Genomic DNA, 10,419 nt, shown 5'->3' with positions numbered 1-10,419 from the left:
GTACTTTGACTCAGGTAGCACCACTTTGTCCTGATAAAAATCCTAGCTGACAACTGCTAAACACCTTCATTCTTTACAAACATTTTTCTTATTTTCGGTTTCGATTATTTTTCTTAAACATTGTTATATTAGTGAATAATTATCGAAAAAAAAGAAGTGAAAAAAAAATATATATCGTTCAGACCGACATAGGTATAAAAAAAGGGGCAGCGCTAACCTAGTCCAAATGACAATGAAAACTTCCTTACCATTAACAGCTGTCAGAATACTTTTCGGAAAAAAGTAAATTTCTCTTTGAGGGTTTAATAGACTAAGTGGTAGTGGTGCTACCTGTGTTATACGTACCTTCCCTAATCCCATGTTAAAGAAAGTATATTCTTATTCTTAACATGCATAGATTGTCATTATATACATACACATATCCACACACACACACACACACACACACACACACACACACACACACACACACACACACACACACACACACACACACACACACACACACACAACACACACACACACACCCACACACACACACACACACACACACACACACACACACACACACACACACACACACACACACACACACACACACGTCTTAGCATACACTCTTTATTCGGTAATGCATAATACAAACACAATTTGTACAATTACACTTTTGTAATTAAGTAACTTTTGATGATTTTTTAAAAATTTCTTCGTGATAAACAATTCCTTTAAATTTGCATATTTTCACTTTGGTGTTTGCTTATTGTATTCAAGGGATTTATTCTGTTTAAGTATTCAGTAACTAGTGATCAAATACACCATAAAAATACTGTAATTAAACTAGTATATGTGCTTTGCTTTAAATGTTACACTGAATAAATAGAAATAAAAATCTTTCATTATTATTCAGCTTTTATTTATTTGTTATTACAGCTCCCCATGATCATGAAATAATTGCGTCTGGTAAAGTATATAAAAAGCATATATTTTTAACATTTCTTACATATCGAGAGGATCCCTTAATTGGACGTAAAAGTATCGAGAAATGGTTCAGTTATATGCTTCTGTAAGCTTGTGAATATGAGATAATAGCAGCATTAACCATCTTCCCCTAATCTTAAAGAAATGGTCCATCTTAATTGAATATACTGCCCATACCTAAGATTTTTTTTTTTCAATTATTCTCTCCCCTATTTGTGAATCCACTTAGATTTAGATTCTCTTTGATCTCTCTCTCTCTCTCTCTCTCTCTCTCTCTCCCTCTCTCTCTCTCTCTCTCTCTCTCTCTCACACACACACACACACACACATGTATATCCGTATCTATAGACGTGAAAATTTTGCTCTGGGGATTACTAATAAAGACCTTGCTATAGGAATTGCAGAGCAGTAGGGAGTGTCGAGTAAAGGTTTTACAATATCGATTACCTTCTCTTTCTACTTCTTTCTTTATGTCTGTCTGTCTTTGTCTCTCTCCCTTTTTATCCGTTTCTCTCTCTCTCTGTATGTCTCTCTCTCTTTCTCTCTGTATCTTTCTCTCTCTCTCTTTCTAACTCCCTTTCTTTCTCACTCCCTCTCTCTGTCTCTGTCACTCTCTCTTTCCGAATCTGTCTCTCACACTCTCTCTCTCTCTTTTCCTATTTCTGTTTCTTTCTCTCTTTCTGTCTCTTTCTCTCCGTCTCTGTCTCTCTTTCTTTCTTTGTCTTTCTCTGTATTTCTCTCTTTCTCTCTGTCTATCTCTCTCTCTCTCTCTCTCTCTCTCTCTCTCTATCTGAGTTTTATTTCTTCTTATTAATTACTTTATTCAATAATTTATTTTTGTTACCATGTGGTTAGAATGTTGCGTTCAGAGTCTGCAAACTCATATCACTGGTATCTCTTCTCTTATCAATATACATGCACCCTTAAGTAACACGTTAATCTCGCGTTGGAGATGTCGTGGTAATATTTTCAGTCCTCTTGCCTTGAAATAATATGTAGTTTTTTCATGTTTTATTATTATTTTTAATATTTTTATTTCTTACTTTTAGATTCCATGGCATTGCATAATTTTGATATTGTGTAATAATATGTTTTTTTTTTACAGTTTTTTAAATCTTATTTTCTTATTTCTTATTTTTTATGTTTTTATCCTTCACATCCATAGATTATTTTCAGCATTCCATCTAATACTTCATACCAACAGTCTCATTCACTCTTATCCCAGCATTTTCATTCATACTTTTTTCTTCCACCCCCTCCTCCTCCGATTACTATCATTCACCCCTTCCTTTTCCACCGTATTCATTCATTAACTTCTCGTTCCAGCATCGCCTTTACAACTTTCATTCATCTTTCTTGTCTTTGATCGTCATTTCGGGCACGGCTTCTCTAGGGGCAATCAGCTGATGGGTACCTTCCTCCTCCAGGGTAATGTAGGGCAAGGCAAGCAAGCAAGCAAGCAAGTAAAGCAAGTAAGTAAATAAGTAAATAAGTAAATAAGTAAATAAGTAAGTAAGTAAGGTGACGTCACACGGGTTAGGCTGAGAATGGTAGACTGATGGAACTAGATGATGGTACGTGAAGCAATGGTCACACTAGTCTTGTCTGTCCGGGGATCCCTAGACAGCCACGCGTCCCAGAAATGATCAAAGAGTCTACAATAACTTCGTGGATAGACTTCTATGAATAACATCGCAGATACTATAGACAAAAAAGAAAGAAAGAAAGAAAGAAAAGAAAAAAAAAAAACGCTAACCCTAATTTTTCACCCTTTTCATTCATTGTCGTACATCATACAACCATGGCAGCTTTGCGGTACCCCATATTTCAACAGAAATCGAAAATCAAACAATATTATTTTCAACTGGACAAACCGCAAGTAGTGCAATCAGTAATGTAAATGAGACGTTATTATGGACTGATAATAACTAAAGTTGAGAGAGAGCAAATACTATAACCGAAATTGAGTAAAATATTAGTGAATGTCGATCATGACACAGCCTTGCCAGCCGTACGATTATAAGTTTCTTGTTAATCTCTTGCATCATTGTTATTTTTAGTGTACTGCTATAAGGGTATTTGTGGATGTTATTCCATAATTGTTCTGTGGCTCTCATTTTGTCCGCCAGGGCGGGAATAATGTGTGACTTGAGCTTCGTGTCTTCAGCTTTTGGAATGGGTGTGTTTCCATTCCTTGTTCAAATTAAGGTTTTGTCTGGATAATCTTTTTAATATTTTAGTGGGGCCTCGTTGTCAGTTGTCATTTGTATAACTTATTTCTACAGTGCAATTGTACCCAACGTATGATAATCACCGTTTAGACAATCAATAAACTTTCTAGTTATTATATTACATTTTTTTGTGTGTGTTTTAGCATCATCTTTTCCCCTCTAGCTGGGGCAAAAGACCAACATTGCGGTGTCATTCTTGGCATGGGTTTTCATCTCATCTCTTTACAGCTGGTGAAGTAGCCTGTTCTTTAAAGGGATCCCAAGGCAGAATAGATCAGTCTGACCTGCCTTTTAAGGGGATGGGAGATCCTAGAAAATGGCAAGTTGAGGGAGAAGGAGATAATAGAAAACGCTAGGCAACTAAGCGACAACTAAACTATTTTTTTTTAGATGCTGACCTAATGACGATTCGTAAATTGGACTGACTTTAACAGGCGATGATGAGCGGTGGTTATCTGAAGGTATATATCGTATATTTTCTTGGCTTCAGAATACTTATATAGACCTCGGTGAACGGTAGGTCGATTCCGTTCACGGACAACGCCGAAGTCAGTGTCGATTAGGATGAAAATAATGATTATATGTCTATATCTGTCTATGTAGTTATCTGTCTATCAATCTATCTATCTGTCTGGATGAGGCCTGTGTCCTACAGCGGAAGTACAGGGTGTTGTTATGATGATAATGACAGTGATAATAATAAGGATAATAATATTGACAATAATGATAATAATAGTAATGACAGTAACCATAGCGATAATAACAATTATTATGATAATGATAATGATGACAACAATATGATTATAATACTAATAATTATAACGTTAGTGATGCAAATAACACTGAGAGAGAGACAGGGACATAGACAGGCAGACAGACAGATAGATAGATAGATAAAGATAGATAGATAGATAGATAGATTGATTGATAGAGAGATGGGATAGACAGAGAGAGAGAGAGAGAAGAGAGAGAGGAGAGAAGAGAGAGAAAAAAGAGAGAAAGAGAGAGAGGGGGGGAGAGGAGAGGAGGAAGAAGGAGGAGGAGAGAGAGAGAGAGAGAGAGGAGAGAGAGAGAGAGAGAGAGAGGAGGGAGAGAGAGTTAGAAGAGAGAGAGAGAGAGAGGGAGAGAGAGAGGAGAGAGAGAGAGAGAGGAGAGAGAGAGAGAGAGAGGAGAGTGAGAGGAGAGGAGAGAGAGTAGAGAGAGAGGAGAGAGAGAGAGAGGAGGAGAGAGAGAGAGAAGGAGGGAGAGAGAGGTACAGAGAGAGATAGAGGGAGGGAGAGAGAGCTAGAGAGAGGTAGAGGTAGATAGATAGATAGATAGATAGATAGATAGATAGATAGATAGAGATAGAGAGAGAGAGAGAGACAGACAGACAGAGACAGAGAAACGTCATCGGCCAGAAGTAATGACATCCTAATTATCTAATATTTAAGCCTCGAGTTGACGAACGAATGACATGACAAAAAGAAAGAAAGAAAGAAAGAAAAAAAGGAATTAAAGATCGAGAAATTAGGTGGAATTAGAGTTAGGTGGTTGTAGAGACACCGGTGTTAAAATTACGGGTGAATTGCCTCCTGTGAACGATCTTGGTACTTTACGTCATTTTCTGAAAGTCACCCAAAAGCCACACAACCGAACAACCATTCTCTGTCTAGAGGACCTACCATTCCCAAGTCAGTCCTGCATATAAACAGTTCAGTTAGGGTTAAAGAGTGAAAATGATCACCCTCGCTCGCTCAGTAGCATGCTTGTGTCAGTGTGTATGGTAAATCTACGCATTATTGTGTAACTGAAGTAGTGGAATACAGTTGTGTTTCGTTAGCCCTTCGTCCCTGGAGCTCTTGTTTAAACTTACGGTAAGTAACCAAAGTAATCAAGTAAAGGCGTCTTCTGTACGTGTTATAAAAGTTCATTCCGGATTGAAGTTAATCCAAATCCACAGTACATGTACAGGAGATGCAAGACACACTGCCAAGCGAGTCAATGCGATCATGAGTAAATCTACTGTTTTACATGAAAAGCAGGTATCTGAATAGTGGCAATTAGCATTCACCCTCGACAAGTTTCATATTATATGCTAATGTCGATAGGGAAACTTTTGCTAGAGAGAGAAAAAAAAAATGTATATATATACATATATATATATATAAATATAAATATATATATATATATATACATACATACATACATATATACATATATATTCATACACACACACACACACACACACACACACACACACACACACACACACACACACACACACCACACACCACACACACCCACACACAACACCACACACACAACACACCCCACACACACACAACACACCACACACACACACATACACACACACACACACACACACACACAACACACACACACACACAACACCACACACACACACACACACACACACACACCATACTACACACACCATACACACACACATACACACACCACCATACACACACACATACACACACACATACACACACACATACACACACACATACACACACACACACACACACACACACACACATATACGCTAGTATTCTATCATGCCGATATATATCTGTGTCAGTACATATAGAATTATATAAATGGCTTCAAATAGCCTATAGATATCATACACAGAGTGTCAAACAAAAATGAAATACTCGTAATACCAATTTCTCGTGTGTGATGGCAGGGGCACGTGGAGGGTAATTTTGAAGTCACTATAGTTTAAAGAATCAGAAAGTTTGAGTAATTTGAAAAACCGAATCGTTTTGTTATTAAAAGCTTTCTTTTTGTATTCGGTTAATATATTGCACACATTGGGAATGTTTTTTTTTCTAGCCTGGAAATAACATTGCCTTTTCTGCCTTTTCTCTGCAATTCTCTGTGGGAATTTTTTTTCATTTTTCTTTTCAATGTTGAGAGTTATATCTGCAGTTTGAATATCCATTAACTTATAAAAATATACATTAATGAATTTTCACATACATATTTGACACGAAATTGTTAGAATTTGTTTCGTTATTGCTTACTATTAATAATAATGGCAATTCAACTTCCATCTTTTCTATGGAGTTGATGGCGTTGTCATGACGTATCAATATATGATTGGTGGGGTTTGAGCTCAAAAGTAAAGTCTGTTCCGGAGGTGTATTAAATTTTATCCTAGACGCTGCCATTGCGGATGCCCATTACAGATCTAGTTTAAACTTTAATACTGGATTAACTTTTATAGCGCGTACAGAAGACGCCCAAAGTAACTGCGAAGTCCCCCCATTCAATTTTCTTTGGTTTGAAATAGTAATGACGATAGAAAACGAAGTAGATTATTTTAGGGGTATATAAAGCAATTTGCGGATACACATTTACCTTTACGGATCTCTCTCTCTCTCTCTCTCTCTCTCTCTCTCTCCTCTCCTCTTCTCTCTCTCTCTCTCTCTCTCTTCTCTCTCTTCTCTCTCTCCTCTCTCTCTCCTTCTCCTCTCCTCTCCTCTCTCTCTCTCTTTCCTCTCTCCTCTCTCTCTCTCTCTCTCTCTCTCTCTCTCCTCTCTCTCTCTCCTCTCTTCTCTCCTCTCTCCTCCTCTCTCCTCCTCTCTCTCTCTCTCCTCTCCTCTCTCTCTCTCTCCTCTCTCTCCTCTCATCTCTCTCTTCTTATATCTTTCTCTATATCTATCTCTATTCTCTATCTCTCTCTATTTTTTCTTCTTCTATTCTCTCTTCTCTCTTTCCCTTCTTCTCATCTCTATCCTCTCTCTCTTTCTCACTCTCTTCTCTCTCTCTCCTCTCTTCTCTCTCTCCTCTATCTCTCATCTCTCTTCTTTATTCTATATCTATTACTATTCTATACATATTATACATACATATACTTCTATATATATACTAATTATATATTATTATCTATATATATCTTTGTCTCTCTTTGCCCTTCTATCTCTATCTGTCTATCACATTCTCTGTATCTTTGTTTCTGTTTCTCACGTTGTCCTTTGTCTGTCTGTCTGCCTGTCTGTCTGTCTGTCTGTCTCTGTCCCTCTCCCCCCCCCCCTCTCTCTCTCTCTTCTCTCTCTCTCTCTCTCTCTCTCTCTCTCTCTCTCTCTCTCTCTCCCTCTCTCTCTCCCTCTCTCTCCCCCCCCCCTCTCTCTCCTCTCTCTCTCTCTCTCTCTCTCTCTCTCTCTCTCAGCCGTCTGTCTCTCTCTCTTAATGTTATTTGCATCACAAGATTATTAGTATTATAATCGTATTGTTGTCATCACCATCATCGTTATCATCACAATAATTGTTATCATCTTTATTTTTATTGTCATGTCTTCGTCTCTTTCTCTCTTTCTTTCTTTCTTTATATATATATATATATATATATATATATATATATATATATATATATATATATATATATATATATATATATATATATAAACACACAACACACATACAGACACAAATAAAACACAACACACACACACACACACACACACACACACACACACACACACACACACACACACACACACACACACACACACACACACACACACACACAACACACACACACACACACACACCACACACACACACACACACACCACTCACACACACACAACACACACACACATCCACACACACACACACACACACACCACACACACACACACACACACACAATGTATGTATGTATGTATACGTGTGTATGCATGCATGTACATGTATCTCTTTTAATTCTTACGTGAAAGGAATAAAGAAAACAAACAATAGAATCACTAAATTCAATACATTTAAAATTTATTCTAATTTATTATTACAAAACGAATTCCTTGTGTGGAATAGAAACATCGATGAACATAATCATAAAATGGAGGAAAGAACAATCCACAGATAAAGGGGAGAAGGAAAGGGAGAAGAAAGGTAAAAGATAAAGAAGGATAAAGAAAATGAGAGAGAAAAAATTATTATAGGCAAAAAAAGAATTCTAGGAAGCAACAGAAGAAAAAGGATGTAAAGAAAGAATGGTAAGAAAGAAAGAAAGAAAAAAAAAACGAGATTGGATTGCACGATGTTGCAAAGCAGTCACTGAGGCAATTAAATAATTATCAAAAACTACTTTCCTCATTTTCACTCATATCAAAGTGGATTTCTAAATAGTATAAACTAACGCATCTACGCACTCTGTCAGAGTTTCCTTGAGTTTAATTAAAACATAGATATAACTTGGTTAAGTTTATTCATTAATGGAACACCCATTAAAGTATCCATTTCATTCAAAATATAACCTGTATTGTAATAAAGGTCTCTTATATTTACAATTACTAATTCAGTTCCATTGATTGTAGAAATGATCAGTTTGATAGAAAATATAAAAGTGTTTCTCAATTCAAACATGGTATAGGCACAGGCAAGGCATTCTTAGTCATTTACACGCATTCAACGCTTTTTAAGTTGATAACTTAGACTTACGTTTTAATTAAATACCAACATGTATTTTGGAAAGCAGCATTTTAACAACAACAAAAGGAAGACGAGAGTTCCTGAATAAGAAAATATCAGGTTAACATGACCAGTAACTAATAACTATTACCTTTTGCAACAAGCGTTTTTTTTTCTTCAATAAAGCAAAGAGGCTCACAAGAAAACTAAATATCCAAAGGTCAGAGAGGTCAGCAGAAGTCACGGCAGTATTTGACCTTTCTAAGAGGATTGAACAACCTTATTCTCTTGACACTGAACGAAAGTGAGAATGTAGGCAGTATCTAAATGTATGGCTGGTGCGTATATATATATATATATATATATATATATATATATATATATAATAAATATTTTAAAAAATATATATAATATTTTATTTTATAATATACACGCACACACACACAGACACACTGTAAATATATGTATATTTATACATATATATTCTACTTATCTATCTAAAACACTCTCACCGCCCACAAAAAGGCATTATTTAAAATTAAAGCTTCCACAACTGGCAGTGTTTTGTATATATGAAACTATCTACACAAACATTGGCCTCTACTCTCGCACATCGAGAAAAAGACCTCGATAGAAGCATCAATTCTCTTTAAAAATGTTCATCTGACTCTAAATAAAGGCATATTCTCATAATTACGATTGTAAAGGACGATGATTCGATTCTAAAAAAGCGTGGGAAAAATGTGCCGGACAAAAATCCAAAAGATTGAATGACTCAAAGACTGAATTTTTGAAACTGATTCAGAACGCACGCAAGTCAAGACTGAATCGAGACCAACTCAAGACCGATTCACTTCTTCTCAAGACCGACTCAGGGCTGACTCAAGCCTGACTGACTTAAGACCAAAAGTGAGTCGATTTACTTAAAACTTAAGTGAGTTGACTTAAGACTGAAGAGATTTGATTTACTTATAACTGAAGCGAGTTGACTTACTTAGGATTGAATTGAAATGACTTGCGTAAGACGAAAGTGAGATGACTTAAGACTGAAGGGAGTTGACTTACTAAAGACTGAAGTGAGACAGATTCGAGAGTGATTTTTAGTTGACTCACTTGAAAGCCCTTCACCAAAAAAAAAAAAAAAAAAAAAAAAAAAAAAAAAACCTAAGGGTTTTCGGATTTTTTGTCAAATATATAAGAGAAACAAATAGGATTTTTTTTGTTACAATATCTCATATTGCGACCTGTTATCCACTTAAAAAAGAAAGATAAAAAGAAGAAAAAAAAAGAACTCAGGAAATACCCCCCCCTCTCTTAAAAAAAAAAAAAAAATCTCACTCTTAGATAAGCCACCCACTCCTATCCAACTGAAGATGAGCGTCCGGGTGAAGGTGGGCGTGGTTAGAGTGGGCGTGGCCAGAGTGGGCGTGGCGACCGGGCCTTCGACGCCTGGCCTTCCTGTCGTAGGCGGCGAGTCGTGCGCGGACGGTCAGGATGAACGACTCGATCTCAGACTCGTTGGTGCCTCGCCGGATGCGGAAGAAGCCTCGCTCGCCCCACCGCTTGCCCCACGAGTTGGCCACCAGCTGCGGGGAGGCAGTCGGGGTGAGGAGCGTGGCAGTCAGGTGGGGGGGAGAGGGAGGGGGAGGCAGTCGGGATGAGGAGCGTGGCAGTTTAGGTGGGGGGGAGAGGGAGGGGGAGGCAGTCGGGATGAGGAGCGTGGCAGCAGGTGGGGGGGGGGGGGGGGAGGCAGTCGGGATGAGGAGCGTGGCAGTCAGGTGGGGGGGAG

At 37.6% G+C, this 10,419-nt stretch overlaps 1 protein-coding gene across 1 annotated transcript in view; it reads right to left on the bottom strand.

Moving 5' to 3' along the window:
• Positions 1-9,061: 9,061 nt before the first annotated feature.
• LOC119580377 (uncharacterized peptidase C1-like protein F26E4.3) overlaps positions 9,062-10,419 on the bottom strand; it is an 8,343-nt gene continuing 6,985 nt past the window's right edge. The window contains exon 7 of the mRNA XM_037928498.1: positions 9,062-10,216. Within this exon, the coding sequence (XP_037784426.1) occupies positions 9,971-10,216 (246 nt within the window). The 3' untranslated portion in view covers positions 9,062-9,970. The remainder of the gene's footprint in view (positions 10,217-10,419) is intronic.

The sequence above is a fragment of the Penaeus monodon genome, chromosome 13 (genome assembly GCF_015228065.2).
Source record: "Penaeus monodon isolate SGIC_2016 chromosome 13, NSTDA_Pmon_1, whole genome shotgun sequence".
In the NCBI taxonomy this organism is placed as follows: domain Eukaryota; kingdom Metazoa; phylum Arthropoda; class Malacostraca; order Decapoda; family Penaeidae; genus Penaeus; species Penaeus monodon.
The sequence above is the reverse complement of the archived record's forward strand: the minus strand, read 5'-3'. Positions and strand labels throughout refer to the sequence as shown.